The sequence below is a fragment of the Danio rerio genome, chromosome 13 (assembly GCF_052040795.2).
Source record: "Danio rerio strain M-AB ecotype USA chromosome 13, GRCz13ab, whole genome shotgun sequence".
Taxonomy (NCBI): Eukaryota; Metazoa; Chordata; class Actinopteri; order Cypriniformes; family Danionidae; genus Danio; species Danio rerio.
The window spans coordinates 31,127,285-31,155,011 of record NC_141033.1 but is presented as its reverse complement, the minus strand read 5'-3'; the positions used below and the strand labels follow the sequence as shown (position 1 = coordinate 31,155,011).

The following is a 27,727-nucleotide window of genomic DNA, read 5'->3' as shown; positions in this document are numbered from 1 at the left end:
ATTCCAATTGTGACTACTTGAAATATTTGTATACATTAGTAGTCATTTATTAGGTACTAGTGCCTGTTTTTGGTTAAAAAGGGAATAGTTATACTTTTGTTCTTCCAGAAAGTATGTATGTGTATGTATGTATGTATGTATGTATGTATGTATATATGTATATGTATATATGTATATGTATATATGTGTGTATATATATATATATATATATATATATATATATATATATATATATATATATATATATATATATATATATATATAAAATAATTGAAGTTCAGATGCAAAAAAAACTCCAAATGCCATCTGAAATTTCCTTCAAAAACGAGCATTTTTCTCAATCTCCAATGTTTGTGTTGTTATTTTACATTACAGGCAATGAAAGTACTCTAAGCAATTTCATTTATGTTGATAAATAATTACTGAAATTATAAACAAGAGCCTGACAAAAGCGCTCATTTTAAAAGAAACATTTAGATGGCATTAAGAAGTTTTTGCATCTGAACTCATTTCTTAATGTTTTGTGTTATTCTAGCTGTATTCTAAAGATGTTCACCTGAAGGAGTGTCATGACATCAGACAAGCAATGACACAAAATTCCAGAAAAACAAAAACAAACTACAAGCAAATGCCCTACCAATGGGAAAAATAAATGATGAATGTTTAGTCATTTTAATATGCAGCTAAATCATCTCACAAAAACTCACTGGCTTCAAAATCTTTTTTATTATTATTCATATGGAACATTCTCTGACAATTAATTTGGTTGAGTCTTCTTATAAAATGCAGAAAATACAGTTTTATATATAAAAAGAAAGTGACTACGGATAAAAAAACTAAAACGTAGTACCAGGCTTGAATAGAAGCTTGAGGAAAACAAAAGCAATTGGCTTGCAAAGCCTTCGTCACCTTCCAACACACACACTCACTGCTCAGTGTCAAAACAGTGCAATGACAACTTTTTTTCAGGCAAAACGAATGAACATCTCATTCACAGTGAGCAAACTAACACAATGACCCAGATTTCCACTTTAAATCAATACCTTTGGTCTCGATGAGAGAAAACAATGGAGACAACATTTACAGAAAAAGCACCATGAGCACAGATGACCGGATCTCCACAGCTTTCACTCCATTTCTCTCAAATACATCGATAAATGTTGCTCGCAATGCTGAGTTTTAACAGCCAAACAATACTGCTACATAAAGGTTTGACGAAGGCACCGCATCAGTGTTGGAATCTGCCTCCCAAAAACCTGTTTTTCCAGCCACATCACGTCTCAACGCAAATTAGGCTCTATTTACACAGGAACAAGCTGATCTGGAGATCAACACGGCCCAAAAGCCATCTGTGCCCAAGCTAAGACCCTATTAAAGGACACCTATCTGCTAATCCAAACCAAAGGTCAAGCAAACACAGTGGCCTGAAGAATGATCCACTTAAAGGAAGCTACCATCTCTCTCACACACACACACACACAAACACACACACACACAAACAGTGTAGGGAATGCAGTGGAGCAGCTTTGGACAGTCTCACCGCCACAGAAAAAAAACCCAAAACAAAATCTCATCATAAACTCTATGTAAGTGCTACACTAACATGACAGTAACCTTACCTGAACTGCTACAATACATTTGTACACATTAAACGCTTATTCTATGTAATAAGGCCTATACATAAGTTACTGTTAGTGGTGCTAGAGTTCCCTTACAGTGTTAAGATACAAAATAAAAACACTTTATAAAGCAATATGGGAGAATACCAAAATTAAATTAAGGCAAAAAACAATCATGATATGTTTCAATGGAAGGCTTATCAAGTGATCCTACTTACTTTTGACTAAAATATTCACTCATACTGGCCCTTTATTAGTAAATACACACACACACACACACACGCACACACAATTCACTTTAAGGCATATGACAACTAGCTAAATCAACAAAGGCACCTATTGTAAGATGTAGTATACGAGCTGGGTTTGATCTATATACAAAGTCATTTGTTTTCAGCCTTCATTTGAATAGTCTTTGTATAATATATGAGGATGTTATTCAGTTTATGCAAATAATCATGCAAAATATTGGATAAAGCTTGAGACCGCGTTATAAAAGATGAAACAAAATGGCAATCTAACCCTGCTGGGCAGGAAGCACGTTCACGCTTGTTGATACTGAAACATAAAGAAGTATTTAGGTAATTATTTTCCTTCATTTTTTTTCTGAACAGCATTAAGCAATATTCCAGATCAAGATTATCAGGAAAACAAAAACAACAATAAAGACAAGAAAGAATATTAAAGCTCTGAAGTGTAAGCAGACTGCTCTTGGCTGTCTTTCCCTTTTTTGTGCACAATATAATCATGATGGAAAGGCTCACCCAAAAATTCAATTTCTGTTTCTCACCCTCACCTTGTTCTAAAGGCATGACTTTTAGTCCCTTTTTTTGCACTTTAACTCAAACTCCTATTGTGTTTTCTATCTATTTAAATAAAAATAATAAATATATGAATGAAATTCATATTAAGCAGTTTAAACCAATTCTTTCAAATGTAGGCTTTAATTCAGATATAAACATTGAGCAACCTGCTCTCATTGGTTCTTAGTAGTTGACAATCATGTTTCAGCTTCTTTACCCTGTCTGATGTCCACCATCTATACGTGTATGCAGTCCAAAAAATGACTTTTGCAGTATGTTAAAACAATTAGGTTGTCTAAAAAAAACGTCGGTTAATGTTTAACCCACTTAAATTTATAAAAACAATTAACTTAATCGATTTGTGTTGGGACAACATGAAGGATGTGTATGGAACCCAGCATTTTTTTACATTGTGGAGTCATTTAACATTTTTATTCATTAGCCGTGTCTCATTTCAGAGGCTGCATCCTCCAAAGGATGCATTTGAAGGGCTCTGTGTCATAGAGGTGCAACGAAGGCAGTGTCAGTTTTAAAAGATTCAAAAGCTCCTTCAAATGCAGCCTCAAAGTGCGTCCTTCGTTTCCCAGGTAATGAAGGACACAACCGGAGGACCCTTTGCAGCCTCTAACGTCTCAAGATTGGTTGCGTGCTGATAACAGCAGGATGTTTTTAAAAGAAAACTCTGGATTAAATGAATTAAGATTATTTTACTTGGATATCTAAACGCATGTTAAAAAACAATAAGACTATGACATGTCTTACTAAAGAGAGACTTTATAGACAGCTTACACTTGTGTGTGTACATGTATGGATTAAAGGAAGTGCATTTTCAGCTTCTGTAAACCTCACTATGCCTTCAGATCTCTTAAAATAAGTTTTTAAATCATTTAATGTTATTACTGCTTATTAACGGCAGCTGTTACGGTTGCTAGGTGGTGGGATGTGTCCTCTGTGTGCTAGATCGTATCATTTCAAAAAGCTCGGTTCAGCCTGTGTGGACTTCAACAGATTCATCTTTAAAGTCTGTATCCTTCAGAGGATGCAGCCTCTGAAATGAGACACAGCTATTCTCTTTACTAACTTGTTATTTTTTGAAGATTGTTTAGGTGAAATGAACTTTCAATTGACTTCCTTTTTTTAATTAACTAAACTAAATAATTTGAGATTCAAAAAATAAGGTCTTAAGACCAAAGTATACTTTGGTAGACACTCCACACGATGTCCTTTTAAGGATCAGTAGACATTGGAGCAGACTGTTCAAGCGTAGACAGCAGTGCACACGTAAGGTTGATGTTAAGACAGATAAACGCATGTGCCGACCCGTCCATCTACAGTTAAGCATAATTTGAATATGTAGGAATAAATAGGCCTTCATGCATTCAAAATAACGTGAGGGTGAGGAATCGCCAGAACTTTCATTTCTCTGAGAACTTCCCTTTAAGTATTGAAAGTAAAGGAGTGAAAAGCCAGTAAAATGTCCACCGACCTTGAGTGCCATCTTCATCCGAAGCAGGAGTCAATCCGCTTCCCAAAAACCAACATAAATCTTCCAAATCTACAGGCATGTCACCTGGAGCTGGATAAGGCTATAAACGGAGGAGAATTTCCCCTGTGGCTTTGATCGCGACCTCTCTGCGAGGCAACAGACCTATTAAAGTCTTTACTAGATTACCCTATTAATCCATAAAACCGTTAGCACTCACGCGTTAACACCCTTTTAAATCTCTTTCACTCACTCACACAAACACACACATGAAAAGTACACCCAAAGTGACATTGCTGACAGTACAAACTGATGTATCTGGAGAAAGTAAAGGGAGACAGCAGTCTATGGGAAGTCTCTGCTGGAAGCAGTTGTGCTCAACTCGGGGGGTCTGTGTTGCTGGCGTGATTCGGGCCATCCTGTTCGCTGATGGTGTGCAGTTGGAGGCAGACCGGGGGTCGTTGAGGCTCCAGAGGCACATCTAAATCAGCCAAACCCTGCTCCACGTCCCCTGGGCCCCGAGGAGGGCTGCTGCTGCGAGGGTTGCAACTATCACAGAAGTCCTGCTCCTCCAGCCCCCTTGCATCCATATGCCCTACAAGCTCTTTCATCTCCTCTTCTTCCTCCCCATCCCCAGGCCCCTGGTTGCACACACACACCTCGATGCCGGAATCACCAGTGAAGCGCCGGTGCCGACCGGGAGTCTTATCTTTACTGTCAGGAGAACAGTCTCCAGGTTGGCTCAGGTCTTCGCCCGAGCTGTCCTGTTTGAGCAGGCTGTGTGAGGTCGCGCATGCCACCTGCTGGAGTCGCCCGTCCTCCTCTAGGCTGAGGTACTGTGGTTTGGCAGGGTGGTGTGTGGTGGGAGTCTGTGGCTGCTCTGTGCAGGGCTCTGGAGAGTGGTTTTCGGATGCAGACGGGGTGACGGGGCTGGACTGCAGTGGAGGGCAGAGCTCGTCCGGTTGTTCGGAGCACAGGGGGTCAGAGCTGGTGGAGTGGCCCGGCTGAGAGGCACTGTATGGAGGAGGGGGTGTTGGAGGTCTGTTCTCTACTTCCTCATAGGCTGGTAAGAGGTAGCCAGGTAGAAACCCTGAAGAAGAGAAGAGTTAAGTTAGTTTTACATGACGCGTGTTATATAATGACACTGAGGAGAAGAAACTGTGGAATAATGTTGTTATTTTTGATTTATGTGCATACAAAGTATTCTCCTTGCCTGTTGATATTTCGATTTAATCATTGAAGATGTTCTGTTTCGAGGATGTTTTTGGTGCCTTTCTAGACTTTTGATTCGGCAAACTTGGTGTCAGAGAGCTCTCAGATTTCAACTAAAATATCTTCATTTGTTTTCCGAAGATGAAAACAAAGGTCCCCAGGGTTTGGAACAAAAGAGTAATTATTAAAATAATTTCATTTTTTGGGTGAACTAACAATTTTATGGCATCTAATAATAATGGTTTGAGGGCATGTTACTTCTAATGCAGGGGTTTCAAACTCGATTTAACACTGGTGGTGGATGAGGAGATTTCCCCCCATGTGTAAAGTGCTTTAAATGCCTAGAAAAGCGCTGTATAACAGGTAAGGAATTATTATTATTATTATTATTATTATTATTATTATTATTTTTAGTTCCTGGAGGGCTGCTTCCCTGCTCAGTTTAGTTTCAACAATTCTTCAATACACTTACCTGGAGGTTTAAAACAAACCTGAAGGATTCAACTAGTCTGATCAGCTGTGTTTAATTAGGGTTAAAGCTAAACTGTAAAGAGCTGCGGCCCTCCAGGAACTGAGTTTGACACCTGTGTTCTAAGCTGTTCAAGCAAAATCAGATCAGCCAGTATAAAGAGAAAAGAACCTACTATCTGTGGGAGAAAATGCCTTATTCAGGGTTCATACACATTTTTACTAATAAAATTCCATGACTTTTCAATGACTTTTCCAAAACTTTAAGGAAAATGTTCATGATCTTGTTTCGTGCTTCATGTAATGTCTACGTACCCGTAGTAAATAAGAAAAAAATGCACATTCACATTTATTACAACATATCAATAGATATGTGACAATCCATGTAATATATATTTATATCTGTAAAATAGTTTTTAGAAAGTATCTTGCTGTCAGTGTGAAAAACTTAGAATGCTGGCTTAAGATTGGTACAAATTAGCCTTTAGCACCCACAGTATCTTACCTCTGTGGTTATATATTGTTTCTGGATACGTCACTCAAAAATGCATCTTCAATTGCAGTGAAAGCGACTAAAAGAGAGGCGAAGCTAAAATTGTCTAGGTTTTTTAAGTTATTGCTTTTGGCGACGCGGTGGCGCAGTACATAGTGCTGTCGCCTCACAGCAAAAAGGTCGCTGGTTCAAGCCTTGGCTGGGTCAGTTGGCATTTCTGTGTGAAGTTTGCATGTTCTTCCCATGTTCACGTAGGTTTTCTCCGGGTGCTCCAGTTTCCGCCCCACAGTCCAAAGACATGCAATACAGGTGAATTCATTCACTTAGTGAATGAGTGTGTATAGATATTTCCCAGAGATGGGTTGCAGCTGGAAGGGCATCTGCTGTGTGAAACATATGCTGGATAAGTTGGAAGTTCATTCCGCTGTGGCAACCCCAGATTAATAAAGGGACTGAGCCGAAAAGAAAATAATTGAATGAAGTTATTGCTTTTTTTCACCCATTCTTTTTTAGGTTTACCCCTCAAATATATTGTCAAGTATAAGTAAAGTTAATCTAAAATATATTTAAGTACACAGATATTTGTTAAACAAATTTTTATGACTTTTCCAAAACATTTTAGGTTTATTTGTGTTTTTTTTTTTTTAAACCTTTCCAAGCCTGAAAAATGCTTTTATAAAATTTCATGACTTTTCCAGGACCGTATGAACCCTGCATATGGATGACAGTGGACTTGGTTCAGCTGACAGAAGGGCAACTCAAATAACTACTGGAGACTACAATTCACATCGAAATTTCTCGGGAGTTTACTCTGATAGGCGTTGATTTCTACAGAAACATTTAGATGTCATTCATTAAAAAGTTAATAAGAGGATGTCATTTTACACTAAATTTTAGTTTACATCTTGCTTACAATCATTTTTTAAGAATGAAATCATATTAAGCCATCCTATTAAGACTATAATATAGACCACACTATTAAAACTATGATATAGAACAGGGGTCACCAATCTCGGTCCTGGAGAACCGGTGTCCCTGCAGGGTTCAACTCCAACTTGCCTCAACACACCTGCCTGGATATTTCAAGTATACCAAGTAAGACCTTGGTTAGCTTGGAGCTAACCAAGCTTGTTTGATTAGGGTTGGAGCTAAAATCGGCAGAACACCAGCCCTCCAGGAACATGTGTGGTGACCACTGATATAGACCCTTGACTCAACAAGCCAAAACACACTAATAACTACCTACCTTAAACCATACCTTAAAAACCTACCAGCCACCTACAATACCTTATCAACTATCCTGAGCAAGTACATTAAAAAAACACAGATTACCTTATGCAATGACCTCACACACATCCAATCAAACACCAATAAAAAAGACCTAGGTGTGCTAGCTTCCAGTCACAGCATTCTATCAACTGTATTGCAAATTTGAGTGCTCAACACAATACTACCAACAGAAAAACAGGAATATTATGTAAATCAACACCTAATCTAGCTTGGTTATAATATTCTACTATACAGTCAGCGGCCAATTTATTAGGTACACCCGTCCAATCGATCGTTAAGTCAAATTTCTAATCAGCTAATCACATGAGAAATGATTTAGGTGACTTTGAACATGGCATGATTGTTGTTGCCGGACGGGCTGGTCTGAGTATTTCAGAAACTGCTGATCTACTGGGATTTTCACCCACAACCATCTCTAGGGTTTGCAGAGAATGGTCTGAAAAAGAGAAAAATATCCAGTGAACGGCATATCTGTAGGCCATGTTATAAAGCGTGAATCATCTCAGACTGTTTTCTTGAACATGACAATGAGTTCACTGTACTCAAATGGCCTTCACAGTCACCAGATCTCAACCCAATAGAGCACCTTTGGGATGTGGGGGAACGGGAGATTCGCATCACGGATATGCAACGGACAAAACTGCAGCAACTGCTTGATGCCATCATGTCCCATCTCTGATGAATATTTTCAGTACCTTGTTGAATCTATGCCACGAAGGGTTAAGGCAGTTCTGAAGACAAAAGAGGGTCCAACCCAGTACTAGTAAGGTGTACCTAATAAAGTGGCCGGTAAGTGTACGTATACTGATGTTTATTATAGAAGACACCCAATTACATTACACATAACTATACTCACAATCACTCTATTTCTTTACCTCTACATTTCTATTTACATGATTCAATCTCAATGGCCAAAATTAAATTCTTTTATTGTTTTGAGATTGTATTAAGAATGAGGGAAGCAGGTACTGACTGAAGTAGAAGGGCAGAGAGGAGTAGTTATGGGCTTCTCTGTAGGCGATGAGGTTGATCTCGTGCTGCCGCTGCTGTTGTTGCAGTCTGTGTTTGGCTCTACGGTGATGACAAACACAGCAGCAGCCCAGAATGACGATAAGTGTCAGGACCAACCAAAACCCTGATGAAAAGAGCATACACATAACACTGTTCTGTTAATGAGCGAAGAGAACATCACGTCCGATCCAACCAGCACGACATGAATCACTACTCTTCCATTTTAAGCTGAGCTGTTGTCAACAGTGCTGTGATGATAAATGCTTTGTTACTTGCTCAGTTTCTATTTCCATTGTCCGTTAGCTCCAGCCACAGTGAAATTTCATTAATGCAATGTATTGACTGGTTTGACTCAGTAATGTAAAAATATCGGCAACACATTATAATAAATACACACTATTAACCCTTTGTTAAGCAATAGCATATAGTGAATTCATTATCTGTTAAGCATTAACTTTACATTAATAAATGTTAGTAAGCAGTTTATAAATGCAGCTACAAATGCTCCATTCTTGACTTATGAGCACATGATTCATTTTTTATTACTAATTGAAGTATTGCATTATTTACGAACTAGTTATTTAATCATAGTTGGTGGTTTTTTAAGATCACTCAGAATGAGTAAGTGATTGATAAACTATTTAAATTAACATTTATAATCTGTATTATTCAGGCATATATTAATAGTTAATTTGTATGTTAATAAATGCTTTATTAATCTAAATTGAGGACTATGTCTGCTTTATAAATCGCTAATAAATGACAATTAAAATGTCAGTTAAATTCTAAACAGGAAAAAAAGAAAACAACTGTTCTTTTCTATTCATTTGAAGATACACAAATGAAACGATCAAATAAAAACAAATCTTTGCAATCTTAACTAAAATAAAATTACTGTACAGTTTAAATATCGCTAAAAACATTGAAATGTTGCATCTTATTATACTGTTAAATTATTACGTTTGTTGTTGTTTTTTTATCTAATTTTGTTATATTTTGACACCCCTGTTATTCAGCAATGTTTAGACATTACAGTAATTTTTATATTTCACATAAGATGGCAAAGATACTGAGCCTTCAACTATCATTTCTAAAGGATTTACAAAGCATGAATAGTCCTTACTTTAGATTTGGTCACAAAACTGCTTGAAGCCATGTTAATAAAGCATTTATTACTACACAGAGTAACCATTACTATATGCCTGAATAATTAGATATATATAAACAATTATTTCAATAGTTTAATAATCATTAGCTAACTCCTTCAGAATTATCTTAAAAACCACTCACTACTCTTAAGTACAAATGTGTTTGTAAATAATGCAATACTGAATTTAGTAAGCAAAAGAAAAAAGAAAAAAAAATCGACAAGTCACAAATTATGAAAATTCAATTATTAGGCACATTTTAAATGTGCTTAACTGCTTATAAGTCAAGATAAGAGCATTTGTAAACTGCTTACTAACATCTAAACATGTAGAGTTAATGTTTAACAAATAATTAATTTACTATATGCCAATGCTAAATAAATGATTCATAGTTATTCTAACGTTACCAAAATATCAAATAAAAAATGCATAATGGTAAGTAAATGTGGACAATTTTAATTTTGCGGTGAACTATACCTTTAATGTTTGCATCCTTTTTTTTTAAGAAGTATCTTATTCTCACTAAAATTGCGTTGATTTTATTTAATTTTTTTATCTAAAATTTATTGATTTGGTATTCAAGAAACATTTATTTTTTCCTCTTATTTTTACATCATCATTATTATCAAAACAGTTGTTTAATATTTTTTTGTGGAAACTATGACACTTTTTTCAGAATTCTTTGTTTGTTAGAAAGATCAAAAAATTCGGAATATTTTGTAACATTATAAATGTCTTTTACTAACCAAAAATATAAAATAACCAAACAATCTTTAGGTACGTATGATTTCTGAAAATTGGCAGAATACAAACATAAAAGAATGTCTAAATATATCATGGAATTTAGCACACTTTGCGTGAATAAATCAGAAACGATAGCATCTTCAGAACAATGCATCACAATAAAAAAAAATGTAGAGAATTTGATTTATTTGGGAAAATGTAATAAATATAACTTACTATTGTACAGAAGACCGTTTCCAAAAGTAATAATAATAATAATAATAAATGATAGTGTAAATTAATAATATTTAATTGTTTAAATTTTAACAAGAATAGAACAGAATTTAAGATAAAAGTCAAACAAAATTTAATGTTAACGTAATATGTTTACTAGTAATAAATAATATTACTAAAAAGTAATAGAACAGTAATTAAACTGGAAACCTTTTCACATTTCACAAATTTTATGTTTACAAAATTTTATTTCAACCATTAAAAAATGCATAAATAAATCAATCAATCTCAGAGACCTAAATCTGTCACTAAATCCCAAGATTGAAAAGAATGTACTGGACATGAGGGTGTGCCGCTCATCAGCCAACAGTAAGAGGCTAGAGCTGCGTAGGTCAAGGCCATGTGAGATCCAAGTGTGTGAAACTTTGCCCCAAATAAAGCAGAGACCTTTTCTGGCAGACGGGGGGTCCACTTTTCCTAATAGAGAAATTTAAGGCAGCTGTTTACAGGGGCTGCTCTGATCCGGTTACACTGGATTTGTGTCTGTCCGAGTCGCATGCATTTGGCACGATGCACAAAACACCAAGTGCAGCCCCTTGACTCAGCAGACGATGTGCTGTAATTACCGTGGAGATGAGGTTAGTACTCAGTTATTAAAATAGATGGTACACTGGAGGGAGAGGAGTAATCTGATAACTCACGAACACTGCCAACGGGTGTGAACAGAGCAGAACAACAACTAGATCACGGCCAGCCAATCACATAAAAGATAGAAGCAGCACACAAAAAAATCAGAGCCATAATTAAAAACTTCAAAGTTCCCTTCAAAAAGATTACTGCAGAACAAAAGCGGTCATGTCTGTTGTACAGTGAGGTCACTGAAATGTGTTCAGGAAATTGCAGCAGATCTGGTTCCAGTAAGCTGCATGATTGAACACCTGAATCTTGTTACTATTTACGGAAACAAAACAATTACAGTGTCAAACATGAGCCATCACTTGGATGTCTTTTCTAAAGACTTGCCACCTCTTGTCAGGCTCATAGCTGGCATCAGAAGATTTGGCTGTTCACTGTAAACAGCTTGAGAGCAAACGCAGTTGGTATTTTACACCCCTAAATAATATTACAACTGTATTTCAACGCAGAATCACTTTACAGTTTAATCAAATGTAATCATAAACAAGAAAGGTTTGGAGTGTCCTGTGACTTCATTATGCCAATAAGTGTATTATACATAAACAATTGTTCTCATTTCCAAAAATAGGTCACTTTTTATACGTTTTTTGTACATTAAAGACTTAACCGGGTTAAAACATGACTTTTGAGGGGGAAAAAAAACTGAGTTATCTGTTTTTTTTTTTTTTAAAGGAAAGCTTCAAATATATACTTGAGGAGGTGGAGGATGTTTTAGACTACAGCAAACAGCATTTACACCATGGACTGAGCAGATTTTATTGGCAGCAGGGATTCAGATACTTACACCACACCTCGTAGTAATAGCTGCAACACTGAGATTCATCACAACAGTAGCCTGAATCACAGTAGTAGCTCTGGTTGTTGACTCCTACACAAATCAATCGTCCCTGTTACAAAAAAAAGGAATATATATATATAGTAAATATTATGTGTATAGTAAATATTAGCAATAATGAAATGAGCTAGCTCAAAAATAACTAAAGCACATTAAAAATTAAAAGTAGTGTAATTTATTAAAAGTTTAGTTATTTTAAATTTATGAAATATTCACTAACAATATCTAAAATATTTTAAAACACTTTTGTTTTTGATTTTATTTAGTTTCCAATTAGGAAATACATATATTTCAATTAACTTTTAAAAACTAAATAAATTTTTTTTTAAAACCTGTACAAACCTAAAAAAATAACCACATAAATTAATTATATTGACAAAAAACATCAAATGACTAAAACATTACTTTTACATTGAAAACAGACAATATATGTATAAAAAAATTATAAAATAACTAAAAATGACAAAAAGACAACCAAATTGCTAAAAGACTTACACTTAAAATCAGAAAAACATCAGCCAATCTCAATTTTTAATAAAATGTACTAAACTAAGCAGAGGCGGATAAGACTATATAAATGAAATAACTGATTTTCATTCACAACCAGGTAATAACAAAAAGCACATTATCTCAATAAGATGCAGGCTGCTATACAAACACATGAATAAGCAAACTGTAATACACAGAATGCAAATGGCATTATAGAAATGCTTAAATAAATCATAAAATTCTGATTCCTGTGCTCTAGTTTTACCTTTCTAAACCCCAGGAGAAAAGGCATGATAGGCGTCTGATAGGAAAATCAACACAGCGGAAAGACAGAGTTTTGTTACACACAAGGCTGCAAAGACCAAGAGAGACAAGAAGAGGAAGGTCGGGCTTGGGCCACCCACCACCCACACATGGTACAGTGTGACATGAACTGCCCCCTTTATTAGCCGGAGGGTCTGGATTTAAACGCACACATACATGCACAGCCTCCCTCATGGCATTTCAGAGCCGGCGAGCGCTGCCAGAGAATGCAAGTAAACAGGACGAACAGACAAGCGCTCTATGCATCTCTCATACACACAGACTCTGATGACAACTGCTGGCCGAACAGTTGTCTTGAGTGTTGAACTGGATATAAAGGATCTAAACTGAGACATAATGTGAAAACAAAATCTAGACTTATGAATAGGGCTGAACAATATATTGTTTAAGCATCGATATCACAATGTGATTATTTGCAGTGATCATTTGCAGGATCATCATTTGCATGCATATTTAATGCCGGTAATTGTATAAAGACCTTAAAAGCACTCAGGTATAAGAAATTGCCCCATTTTTGATCTTGGGAAATGATAAAACACTTCATTTCAATTGTATCCTTTTTTAAACCTATTTAAAGTCTGTTATGCATGAAAATACTCACAACACATGCAAATTTAGAAATGCACTCTAAAATAGCACAGACCATATGGAAAATGTGTCGAGAGACCTAGGGTTGGGCAATGTCGACCAAATTGGCATCGTACAATGTCTAATGTGAAACATCATGATGGACGACAGCATCGTTGTCATAGGCGACTGTGAATTATTTATAAATAGTTAATTAATTCAAAAGCTAATTATTTGTAGCCTACCGTTTCAACTACCTGACCCAAATGGTCTTTGTTTTACTCATAACCAAATCATAAATAAATAAAGATAAGTTACACACAAATTACCACCTGTCAATTACTTTTTCCGCAGGGCTCTGGTATGAATAGGCAGAGTGGTCTGTGTCGTTATAATGTCGTCGACAAACTTGATAAGAAAAAAGGTGCACAACCAACAGTATCTGAGGTTTTCACTAAAATTACTACGTACAAGAGTGAAAGCGAAAATTGAAGCAGTGTACTGACGCTGTGACACATTACTTGAAAGATACAAAAGACCCAAAAAAACGTTAGATAGAGACATGGTTAATTAAATATCACATTTAACAACTATAGTGAGGTAAGATCCAGCGGTACATCCTTCATAAACTGTCCGACATGCACTGCTGTCTGGGTTTTGTGAGGAATTTTTATAAATGCTAGGTGAAACGCCAGTGTAGACGTGGATCGTTTTCGTTCTAAAATGCCATTTTAAAACTAAGACGTATTAGTGTAAACGGGGCCTAAGTGTGTATTTTTCGTGAGTGGGTTGCTGCTGCAACGGGGCGAAGCGGAGGATCCCAATGCCAGCTCACCATCGGTCATCAGCGATGGACGATGGCATCATCTATCGACCCAACCCTAGGGGCCCACAAAAAGTTTATAATTTATTAAATTTTATGGAGATGCACTCCCACTGCAAAATCATCCCAATCATTTTACATTCTTTCCTAATAGATATATTAATTCATCTGGTGAAATTCTATTCATATCACAATATATATCGCAAAATAAAAGAATATCGCAATGCTAGATTTTTCTAATATCATGCAGCCCTACTGATGAACAAAACACTTAAAAGGATAATTCACCCAAAAATGAAAATTGCTATCGTTTACTCTTTTTACTTGTTCAAAACTAATTTGAGTTTCTTTCTTCAGCTGAAAAGATGATATTTCAAATAAATGCTGGTTGCTGTGACCCATTGACTTTCATTAAATTCCCAGCAACTATTTTTTACAATATCTTCTGTTCAGCAAATAGGTTTTTTATTTGTATCAGATTTCTTTTTTTATTATTAAATATTTTGTGTTAAAACAGAAAAATTGATTTAAAAGGTTTAAAATGTCACAAGAGGAAGATTAAATGATTAGGTCATTTTCATTTTTAAATATTTCTTTTAACAAAAAAATATATAATCGTATCACTACCGAGATGATGAATTTTAATAAGAAATGGAAAGTTTGAGCGTTCAGAAGTGCAAACCTGTGCTAGGATCAACACAGTGCCAAACATTCACAGAGGGGATGGCAACTGGCTGCAAACGGCTGAGTTAAAGGTTAATTAGTTAATTATTACACATTCCTGGTCTTACAGAGTACATCAGTATTGAGATGATACACATCGTCTGTTGTTGAGCAATCCTAATCATTTAAAATCATCCAGAATTTTCTGTTAATTATTGCAGTTTAAACTTGACCATGCTTACTACTGACTGAGACTGATCTCAAAACAGCATTGGAATAGTTATGGCTCACAGCCACAAACATCAAAGTTATTAATTAAGCTGCCAACATTCAAAGCATGAGTGCTATACTCTTGCAAAACTTTTTAAAATCTTCAAACTAAGTCAAGATTAAACTCTAACAAGTCTTTCTCTTAACTCAAAACACCTAAGATTACGTCTACTGTCAACATTTACCCCTCCTTATGCAATCCCACACAAATCATGCTAGGAACTATATATCCACTACCTGGTAGTTACACCAACATGTTTTTGCTCAAGTAGTTTGAATAAACAGCAAGTGCAAGTGTGTTTCTCATGTAATTTTTGGATTCCACAATTCTTGATGTGCTCTGGACAACATGTTGCTTCCTGATCAGCCATCAATTTGCATAGTGTACCTCCTGTGGCTCAAATATGGTACTAGAAACTAAAAGCTTTTGGATTCAATTCCAATAGAAAGCAAGATTTTTTTAGCATAAAAGCATCTGCCAAATGCATGTGTTAATTATGCATTTGATGCAATCAAGAAGGTTGAATTGATTTCTGCATATATGAACATAAATAAAACAAAGCTGTATAAAAGTGGTGTTTTGTACTGGCTGTCTTGTCACAAAAGCCCAAAATCCTTTCCTCTACTGCATAACTCAACTTAGTAGCAGCAATGCCATATAGACTCTTTTAATTCTCCATGCACTTATGGTCTACATCACTGCTGGCGTCATCTGTCAGCATCACAGCAGAAGCAACTTTTGTTTGTTTTTTGATCATTCCTAAGGGAAATACAGTTGAATTCAGAATTATTAGCCCCCCTAAATTATTAGACCGCTTGTTTATTTTTTCCCTAATTTCTGTTTAACGAAGAGAAATTTTTTTCAACATTTCTAATCATAATTGTTTTAATAACTCATTTCTAATAACTGATTTATTTTATCTTTGCCATGATGACAGTAAATAATATTTCACTAGATATTTTTCAAGACACTTCTATACAGCTTAAAGTGACATTTAAAGGCTTAACTAGGTTAATTAGGTTAACTAGGCAGGTTAGGGTAATTAGGCAAGTTATTTTTATAATGATGGTTTCTTCTGTAGATTATCGAGAAAAAATATTGCTTAAAGGGGCTAATCATTTTGTCCCTAAAATGGTTTATAAACAATTAAAAACTGCTTTTATTCTAGCCGAAATAAAACAAATAAGACTTTCTCCAGAAGAAAAAATATAATCAGACATAATGTGAAAATGTCCTTGTTCTGTTAAACATCATTTGGAAAATATTTTAAAAAGAAGAAGAAAAAAAAATCGAAGGGGGCTAATAATTATGACTTCAACTGTACATGTTATGTACAGTTTATCACAGCCTTGTTTCAAACCCTTAAAGGGTTAATTCACCCAAAATCCAAAAAAATCTGTCATATGTATATGTATATCTACAGCAACATGACAACATGAGGCATTGCATGGAAAACATCAACAGACATTTCTAAAAATATATTTTGTGTTTCGCAGAAAAAAGAAAGTCCAACAGGTTTGAAATGAGGGTGAAAACTGATATCAAAACTTTTATTACATTAAGTGAGCAATTCTTTTAGGTAAAGTGTTTTGCTTTTGTCTCTTTTCTAAAAATTTGTAGTGCTACAACTGTAGTGCTATCTTCTTTACATAGTCACCCATCACTTAAAAAAAATCACATTCACTATTGTATTCTGCTATGCATGTTCTTACACGGAAAAAAGTTGTCAATTAAAAATATAAATATAATGTAATAATATAAAATATAAAGTGTGTTTGTCATCTCTTAAATATGTATGTTAAATCAATTTTAAGGTATATTATTATTTTTATATAATTTTAAAATAAATTATTTTATTCAGCCAAATACATTAAAATCACGTAAAGTGCTTTGAAATGCAGTTTGTATTCGATGTTTGATAATCTCAACTAAAACATGAAGATGGAAGGACATATAGTAGCCTCCTCCCCTTTAACAACAACAAAAAAAAAAGCCAAAAATGTTGTTGTTTTTTTATCACAGCTCTGCCAAATGAAACTTGTAATCACTGCAGAGCCACAAGGGCAAAGCTGAGCACCAGCAAGGGGACGCACTACAAGTGATGTCACTGGGGTTGGGGTTGGGGTTAGGGTTAGGGGCAAGGTAGGTGGATGTACGCATTAAACAGCTTAAAGGAGGAGGAGCTGGAGCTCAAGCTCCCCCTCATTGGAGGTGATACATGTCAGATACTAGAGAACATTTATTTGGCCAAAAAATTTGATGAGAAAATGAAGTCTGAAACAAACTTGTTTTATTTAGGAGGAAGTGACAAACAACAAGCTTTTAATGTTTATTTCATCTAAACGCAAGTTTTGTCACTGTTTTGCGTTACACTAGCTCAAAGATACTAACACATTGATACTAACTTCTAAAAAAAATTATTTTAATTTCCCAGGGCCATTAAATTGGTCAACAATTAAAATTAAGATGGTATAATGGAAAAACACAAATGACTGCTATCATATGGGAAATTAACAAAAAATGCTGGGTTCTTTATTCTGTCCATATTTATTTGGTTAAGTTGATCAATTAAATTTTTATTACACTTAAATCAATGGTTTACCCTTGTGCACTGTTCAAATTTACTGCCCTTTTGCTACGTTAGGGATGAAAACATCCACTGACTGCTGTAAAAATGCGTCAGATAAATATTTATATATTTTTTGCATAAATCTGTTACTCAACCTCGGTCATAATCAAAACTACTAAACTGTTTAGAAAATTACAGAATTTAACCCTTAAATTGCATATTTCCAAATTGATGTCACTGATTTAGTGTAAAAAAACACACACACACAAAATGACCTATTTTTAGTATAAAAAGTATTTTTTGTGGACAGGTTTGTGGACAGTTTTTCTTTTATCTGATGCATTTTACAGCAGTTTATTTCAGTGCATGTTTTCATCCCAAACATAACAAAAGGGTAGTATTTTTTATTTTTATCAAAATATGATTTCAAAATAAGATTAGTCACTAAAAATCATTCTGCTAGCTGAAACACTTAAAAAGTTACGGCCAAATTTACAAAAATTTCCCCAGGGTGGATGGCAACGTTCCCAACAGTACATTAGGGTTATAACAACCCAGCATTTTTTTGTTATGCGTGTAATTAACTTGTAATGAAGTGACTGTATTTTATTACTTATCATAATCAAATCCCACTTTTAAACTTCTCTGTAAAAAAAAAAATCATCATTTAACTAAAAGCCCTGTTTGACTTCAGAATGGTAATTTTTTTGTTAAAGTATAAGCTGCATGTTACATTTCACAGTCATGAAGCATGTGGTTCTGTCATCACAAAAACAGATCTGAGACCTGCTTATCTTTCAGAAACCTACATTCCCTCAGAGATAACACCTGCGGAGAGCAAACAGCTCACTCCCTGTTTTTTTCATTGCCTGACCTTGATCTACCACCTGTCACAACATACAGAAGAGGAGCATCTTCATACATACATGCCTTTCACAGTCAAGGCCAGAATGAAGTCAAAACAGCAGCCTGTCACTGGCCAAATCTTTAAAAAATCTGCTTTTTGTTGATGGCTAACATTAAAGTGTCAGTCACAGTCAACTGTACCATTCCGTGTTGTGCTAAAACAGATTTTTATAGCAGAACCATCACAGCCCAGATGACCATAAAATCTGGCCCTGCGTGGGGAAGCAGCAGATAGACAGACTTTTTTAATTATTTACCCATCAGAAAGGACAACATTAGGGGCGAGACAAAGCTTTATGAATCATTCATTTGGTCTGTTTACATGTAATCTCAGCAAGAGCGAAATGAACAAACTGTCCCTCGAATTATATTCCCTCTAAAGATTTATACTGCTGTAAGTTAAATGGGAAATCTGAATATAGTTGACTTTATGACTTTGAAAAAATTCAATAAAAGACATTGAGGGTGTGTTTTCACCTTTAATTTGGTTTTCCTAATTTGGTCAAGAACAAATAAGAAAGTACAAAATTGGTCCTGGCTGGCTTTCCATTGACAACATCATTTTAAAACAAAATCTAAAGATACAAAACAACCATTTTAAAGCATTAACTATAATTCAGAGCTTAACATACGTCCAAATGCAAAGAGAAGCATTTGAGATGACTATACTGAACTGTTTTCTCAACATTCTGTTCCTTTATTGGTCACATCATTTGGCTTTTTGCGTTTAAGATGTCTTTGGTTCATGTTGTGTTCATACTTCAGCTGAACCGCACTAGTGCTCATTTGGAAGTGGATTGAAAGCTCTACTTTTTGCAGTTTCAGTTTACTTGCTTGATGTCCACCGGGGTTATGATGACAGCATTCTTTCACACTTATTGAAATAAACCTCACTAGTCACACCAGAGCTCTTGTTATTCAAACCATAAATCTGCAAAGTCTTATATAATAAGCATACCCTACACCAATTACCAATGACTGATTCAACCTCAGATAAGAGCTAAGATATGGAAAACAAAATATTGCAAATAATAATAATACACAACTTTAAATATACTAAATAAAACAATTACTATTAATATTACTAGTATAACCAACTATTTTTGGTCTTGTTTTTCATAATGTAGAGCTATTTGCTGCTATTAGGACGGTTAGTGACAAGTTTTATGCAATGGTTCGGTAACAACATAAATTAATTTGAAGATTAATGTAATTATATGCAGATAATTTTTTGTATGCATCGAGTAATTAAAAAGCTAGTGTGCTGCGAGTCCACAAACCAAAACGTAACGCATAAGTTAAACCTAGCTTTTGCTAACACATGATGTGATCAACACATTTTTACACATAAATTTTATATTTTCAGCAACTTCTGCAGCCATTTAAGAGCACATCAACATTTTATATACATAAACAAACCAGTCCTTCTGGTTGTCATCTTAATATACTCCTTAGTGTTTACTAAAAACGGACTTTAGAAGAGGACCGAAAAGCTCAATTGTAAACCTTAAAAATGTCAGACTCAAAAGTCTCAGCAATCTTTCCTGTCAGTGCTTTGGACAAAAACACAGGATGTGTTTCAACCCCTACCGAGCTGACTATGTAGACAAATCGGGCACACGTTCATGAGCACACAATAATCCTAAAAACGCTGCCTAAGTAGGCAGCTTATTAGATTTTAAGACACAGCCACACTCTACCGGCTATGCTAAAAATGCTAACAGAGTCTTTACCTCGGTCAACGCTGCCTCCACGGACACCGAACCCACCGGTCCAATAACCGCGCTACTTACAAACAACCCCATGCCCAGTTTTATGAATCCAACCCCCCACATTCCGTCCTTTCCCGTGGCTTTGGGCACATTTGCAACACGGTAGGACATTAAGCTAGCCCGCGAGCTAGCTTCTATTGCGTCTCTTTCTTCTTTCTTTCAACTCTCTCGCAAACTCCGAAAGTCTCAGTCAGTCTCCACCCCTGAAAACTATTGGTTCATTCAAGCGAACACTTCCTGATTTGACAAGCAAACGTAGCAGTGATTGGCTGTTTTGCCTGTCATTTTAAAAAACACTACTGCGTCTGCAGGGCGTGACTTTGTTGTTCTTTACCAGCTGAGATCAAGAAATCAGCTGACACTGAATTTAAAGGGGCAGGAAATGACATTTTCCTGCGCAATAAAGACAGCAAGCGAGAAAAAGAAAGAGTCAAAGACAGACAACAATAGCTTGAAAGAGTCAGTGAGCCAAAAAGATAAACAAAAATCTTTTGAAAATCATTAAAAAGATTTATATTATCTTCTATAATAATTCTAATTACTTTAAAGATAATAACATTGGTATGGAAATAAAATGTTAATTTAGTTAATAATAACAACATAAATCAAATCATCATTTTATTAATAAATCAATGCTCACAATAATAATTGTAGTTGTTGATTAATACATTTTATGAACATGAATTTACCAACTGTTAGAAATGTCAGCATTTTATTGACTGAAAAATAGACACATATTTTCCAGGATAATAAACCCAATAATAATTATTATAATTTTTATTGTACTAATGTGTTAACTTGGTGACATGGTGGCTCGGTGGTTAGCACTGTTGTCTTATTGCAAGATAGTAGCTGATTCAAGTCCCAGCTGTCAGCTGTCATTTGTGTGTGAAGTTTCCATGTTCTCCACATGTCCATTGGGTTTCCTCCAGGTGCTCCGATTTCCCCCACAGTCCAAAGAAATGCGGTACAAGTGAATTGGGTAAGGTAAAATTGTCTGTAGTGTATGAGTGTGTGTGTAAATGAGTGTATATGTGTTTCCCAATACTGGGTTGCAGCAAAAAAGCATATACTGGAATAGTGACCTCTGTACTAGAGAATAAGCAGAAGGAAACTGAATGAATGAATGAATGAAGGATGTATTAACACATTAACACAATTTAATATTAATAGGTTAAATAATAGTTGTATTAATACATTCATTCATACGTTTTCTTTTCGGCTTAGTCCCTTTATTAATCTGGGGTTGACACAGCGGAATGAACCACCAACTTTTCCAGCATATTTTTTACGCAACAGATGCTCTTATAGCTGCAACCTATCAGTGGGAAACATCCATACACACACACACACACACACACACACACACACACACACACACACACACACACACACACACACACACACACACACACACACACACACACACACACACACACACACACACACACAATGGACAATTCACCTTACCCTATTCACCTATAGTGCATGTCTTAGGATTTGTGGGGGAAACCGGAGCTCCCAGAGGAAACCCATGCGAAGACGTGGAGAATATGCAAACTCCACAAAGACCCAGCCAGGGCTCGAACCTTCTTGCTGTGAGGTGATTATGCTACACACTGCACTACCGAGCTGCCCCATATGTTAATACATTAACACTTCAATAAATTAATAGTGTTGTTAATATGGTAATACATAAGTCATACATAGCTGCTTATTGGTTGATTAATTGATTGATTGATTGACTTATTAAATATTAAATCATAATTCAGTGATGGAAATATAACTATATATTTTTCTGAAGGATGTGCAGTGACGCAAGAAATAGAAAAGGTATTTTCTCATAACAAACTTCAAACACCTGCTGTACACATATGCTGGATTGCAACCATTTAACAGCAAATGTTTGTAATGAACAAATGGGATCATTAGGAATCCCTGGACAATTGTTTAAATAATTATTACACAAAAGGATGGAACAGAGAATTAAATCATTCCCCAGAACTAATGAAAATAATTCACCTGCCTCAATTCACACTCAATAGCAACTTCTAGGCAAGTGTTGAAGCTAATTGGAGCTCAATTTTGCAGGACAATAGCCCTCCTGAAACAGGACACGTCTGCTTTAATGTCTCAAGTCAATTTAGTGTTACTGTAATATACTTAAGGAGGCTCTCTTAGCACAGTACATGTCTGTATGCGAAACCTAAAACATTTGAGAGCATCAGATAATATGATTACAACATATCTTTTTACAACATACTGTATACTTCTTTATTTTACTTAAACTTTTTACAATAGTTTAGCCATGTTTTAATCTAAAGGATTAGTTCACCCAAAAATAAAGATTATGTTATCATCGCACCTCATGTCTTTCCATTCCCCTGAGACCTTCAATGATCTCCAAAATACAAAATTAATATACAGTAGATGAAATCCATTTGTCTTCTGTTCTGCATCAGATTAGGCTGTGCATTTATTATGGACACTACTGAACGACGTATATCAGTTACACAACATGCAAGCATCATATTGCCTGTAGTAAATACACAACCTGATCTGATGCAGAAGACATTGGCAAATTAATATGTGATCATCTGTAGAAGCATTGTCTGTAAGTTTATTATCTTTTTGTATTTATGTTTTATCTCAGATATTAATGTCATGTACATAGACAACTATAGCTCATTCTACGTACATCTTTTTACATAGTTTCACTTTGTTTCAACATACTCAGTGTGGCATGGAATAAAGCAGCATTCTCCCACAATCTCACGTGTTGGAAAGAGTGTATCTGTCTGTCTAACTTGGGAAGGCAGATAAACTCTTTACAAGCCGGTTGTGGTCATAGGCAACTTAAATAATTATAAATATTGTAAGTTTTTAATATTTTGATTTCAAAAGTTTGCACTTAGATATTGTTTATTAATATTAGCAGGTTTGGCATGCTGTCCTGGGAGAGAACCCTGAGCTCGGAGATAATTGAGCCCAGGGCTCCTGCCTGGTTGATGAGCATGTAAAGGGGTACGAGATCAGGTACAGTAGTTCTTGAGAGCTCCCCTTGGTAAAGGAGGAGAGGGGGAAGGTGCGGTGGATGGGGGATTCTTTAAAAAATGAACATAAGGGAGTAATACTAGATGGGCTATTTACAGTGAGTTTGGATTAATTTGTTTGGCTTACTAATGATTACGGAGAAGAGACGAGCTACGATCAATCATATCATCATGTGCTCCTCATGAAAATAGTTTGTGAAACTTCACTTAAAAAAATGCATATTTATAATGCTATACTTTGTATTGTATAATCTTTGAATGAAATTACAAATAAATAAATAAATAAATAAAATCTATTTCTAATGCACCATGTCAAGTATCTGGCTGCAGACTTCCACAAATACAGTAAGCTGAGACATGCAATCTCAGACAGATGCACTCAATGGAAATAGTGACATCCTTTGTCAAGGGGTAGGGTTAGGAATGGGGTTAGGTGCATGTACACGTTAAAGAGCACCTATTTTACCACTTTTTTAAGATTTTGGATAAGTCTTTTGTGTCTCTAGAATGTGTCTTTAAAGTTTCAGCTCAAACCCCCATCAGATTATTTATTAGGCTATACCTTTCAGAATGTTGGAATCTTTAAACAATATTTAACCTTTAATGCTGGTTCTCCTCGCCCACCGTTCCCATGTGCCTGTCAGTGTGCCTCAATCTTTAGTAGCATCAGGTAAACAGCACTGTGACAGACATGAAGGAAGCAGATCTCACGTAACATTTGTGAGAAATACTAAGGAAGAACTTTCCCAATGATTATTTGATGTATGTAATGTGGAGTTAATTCAAGCCTTTCTGCAACAATGAGTCACACACATTGTTGTTACAAAGTTCCCACACACACAGCACGCATTTAACTTTGCAATTTTTTTGGACTGCAAATGTGACAGAATACACGTTAATATCCATGGAAATGTTGATGTACAAAATAAACCTGATTTAACGTCCACAAATGGGGATTAAAGCAGCTTTTTTTATAACTGTACTGAAATGCGGCTGTGGTGATGAAGTAAAAACGGTAAAATCGCTATATAATTCATTACAAACATGCAGTGTTTTAAAACATTTTAAGCTTGTGAAACTCATACTTGATCACATTTGATGATGATTGAGGATCACAGAGAGCTGAACAGATCTATTAATGCTAGTTGCTTTTCGCACATCCTGTCTTGTTGATATGATTATACGCATTACTATGGAGACATGTTAATACATGGCTGTCAATCAATTCTGTGGGCGGGGAAACTGCACTTCTACATCACATTGCAGTGGACCTCAGAATGAGAGGGATTTAGATCCTATTGTCAGAAAAAAAAAAGACTTGTTGTGTTTATATCACTCCAATATAACTGGGGACACACTATACCTGCACACAGTTCTGTCCAAACAGCTTCCAAAAGATGACTTTCATTATAGTGCCCTTTAAAATCACTGCATGCTGTCTCAGCTTGCATGTGCATCTGAAACAGCCAAACCCCTCTCATCTATGCAGGACAGTAAATTACACTGTTCTTTCTCTTTTCTGGCTTCCATTATCAGTCTCACACATTTGTTTTTTCTTTTTCTAAAAGTCTTTAAAATACTATTGCTGAGTTTTTATTTTTATTTTTGAGCAAACAGCTCAAAATGCAATGCAAACAATGTATTTCTTGTACTTTCCCATTCACTGCTCTAAGTTTACCCAACTATGACGTGTATCTGAAACATAACAAAATGTACCCTAAGTAAGGCTGGGTGATTTGGCCTAAAATCAAAATCTCGATTAGTTGAACATTTTAACTCAATTACGAATAATGAATGATTATTTTATTTATTTATTTTATTTTTTTGCCATTATAGTTCACTAGCAGGTTTTGTACAGTAAATATGCTCACATATTACAAGTGAGAGATTTTTAAATGATGGGTGCATTACTTGATTTTAATTGAAGGAAACAAACACTATCTACTATCTATGATTATTTATTGAACATCAACGTTAAACAACTGAAATTAAAACACATATTGCCTAAGACCAACAGTCAATCTTTCTTATAAACAAGTGCAAATAAGTAACTTGCACATTTGCAAACAAAATAAATAATTTTCAATATTTTTCATATTAAAATCTCTTGTATATCATGTGAATAATATTTTTAACAGTGCGTTTCTTGCATCTTCTGTAAGCAAATGTTTTCACAAAAAAAAAGTCCCAAGGCATCTCTGGCACAGCTTACACAAGCGTCAATGTAGTGCGAAGAAACACAATAGAAGCAAAGAGAGCAGGGTCATGTGACTCCACACGCCAAAAGGTAAGTAATTGAAAAAAAATTACCTGGAAAAATTAGATCGATATAGGTTCTTGAATGTCGATTTTAAATACTTTTCGATTAATCACCCACAACTAACCCTATAAGCAACATATTTCAGATTTGCTAAAATGTAGACACTACCCTCCATTAGATTTGTCATCTGAAATGTCATCCCAAAGCAACTGTTTTATGTTGAGGGCATGTTTTTTTTTTTTTTTAAAGTTGACTTTTATTTTCAGTCACCACATTCCATATCACACATATACAGTGACTGGACACATCGACACCACCTTTAAAAACAAACAAAAAAAGAAAAAGAAAAGAAAAAGCAGAGGCGTCTTATCAGTCAGGATGTTGTGAAAACACTGGACCCGAACAGGCCCTCCTGAACTACAGTTTGTCCCTGTAAAGTTTGTGTCGTTCATATTTCAAACACAGCCTGAGAACACTGTGTCATCCAGAAAGCTGACAAGCACTGATCCCAGCAAAATCAGCGTAATCTCTCAAGTAAACTTGTTTGTTCAGTGCTAAATGTTATTTTGACAGCCATAGCTGAGGGCTCTCACTCGCTTTATTCCTGCAACATATCTCTCTCTGACTCAGGACCGCGGCTTCTTAGGTGAGACCCTTTGAACCGGCCGAGTTAAAAGGAACAAAAGCAAACAAATCACATTGTTCTTCCAGGAATTTTTCTTGTTCACCGCCTTTCATTTCTCTCTTTTTTAGCCACTTCTCTCATTCAGAACAGCGAAGTCAATGGATCCTTACATCCCAGCTTGACAAGTTAGGAGGATACAAGCTAATCCCCTTAATCTGTCTATTCTCCAGTGCAGTGCCAAAGGGGGAGAGGGACCCAGCACAAGTAATCCTATAGAAAAAACAATAGGATTAGACCCCGGCTCTTGGAGTGACAATCAGATATCTACTGACTGATTTGCAAAGTAGGGTCGAGTTTCTTCAAATTAGCTTTTTTTTCTCCTCTCTCCCTCCTCTGGGGAAAAGGTGCCTTTCATTAAGCGCTGGTGGGATTCCTTTGGGACGGATGCTGGAGGTCTGCATGAAAGGCATGTATTCTTGGCTGCGACACACAGCGCCTGCATGGTCTTCTATCACAGCACCCCTTCACCCTCCGTCAGGCCCTTTATGATTCAAACTTAAATGCCTTTCAGAAGTGTTTGACAGATGGGTCAGATTCAGCCGAGGATACATGTAGCAGATCAGAAAGGCTAAATGAGGAGCACAGTGTTACAATTGATGCATGCTCTTTTTATTTGATTATTTTCTTTCCAAAACATCTTTTTTTTTTCTTTAACAGAGAGATAAGGAAGTATATTGAAAGCACTAAGTAAATATGAAAATAGCATAATATAAAAAGTCTATAAACTATTTTTTGCAAATGAATGCATTAATTAATAATACAGTTTAATATATTAATTCAATAAATAATAATATAAAAATATTAATATAATAATACTAATATATTTTTTTAGTTTTATATTCTGTTTAAAATACTGTATATTTATGTGCTATATTTGGTCATTTATTTATTATATATGCACTGTAAAACCCAAAAATTTAAGCTATTTCAAACCATTTGAGGAAACCGATTGCAACAAACAAAATTTAAGTTCAAAAACTAATCTTAATGAGTACTGGGAACTTAATCCATTTGAGTAAACAAAGCAGTTTGAGCACAGTAAAAGCCAATAAATGAAGAGAACACAAACCAACTGAGTACTGTTAATTTATATACTATATATATGTGTGTGTGTGTGTGTGTGTGTATATATATATATATATATATATATATATATATATATATATATATATATATATATATATATATATATATATATATGTACATACAGTTGAAGTCAGAATTAATAGCCTCCCTGAATTATTAGCCCCCTTGTTTATTTTTTTGCCCACTTTCTGTTTAACCGAGAGAAGATTTTTTTCAGCACATTTCTAAATATAATAGTTTTAAT

General features: G+C 35.3%; 1 protein-coding gene across 4 annotated transcripts; it reads right to left on the bottom strand.

Moving 5' to 3' along the window:
* Positions 1-707: 707 nt before the first annotated feature.
* wbp1la (WW domain binding protein 1-like a) lies at positions 708-20,593 on the bottom strand. Of its 4 annotated transcripts, none has more exons than XR_015505152.1 (5): positions 20,361-20,591; positions 11,965-12,067; positions 8,342-8,503; positions 3,500-4,995; positions 708-2,883 (listed from the first exon to the last, which is right to left on the bottom strand). XR_015505152.1 is itself a non-coding variant. In NM_001044333.2 (4 exon segments), coding segments are annotated over 4 exon segments (1,128 nt in total). In that variant the 5' UTR covers positions 20,511-20,593; the 3' UTR covers positions 708-4,282.
* Positions 20,594-27,727: the final 7,134 nt, after the last annotated feature.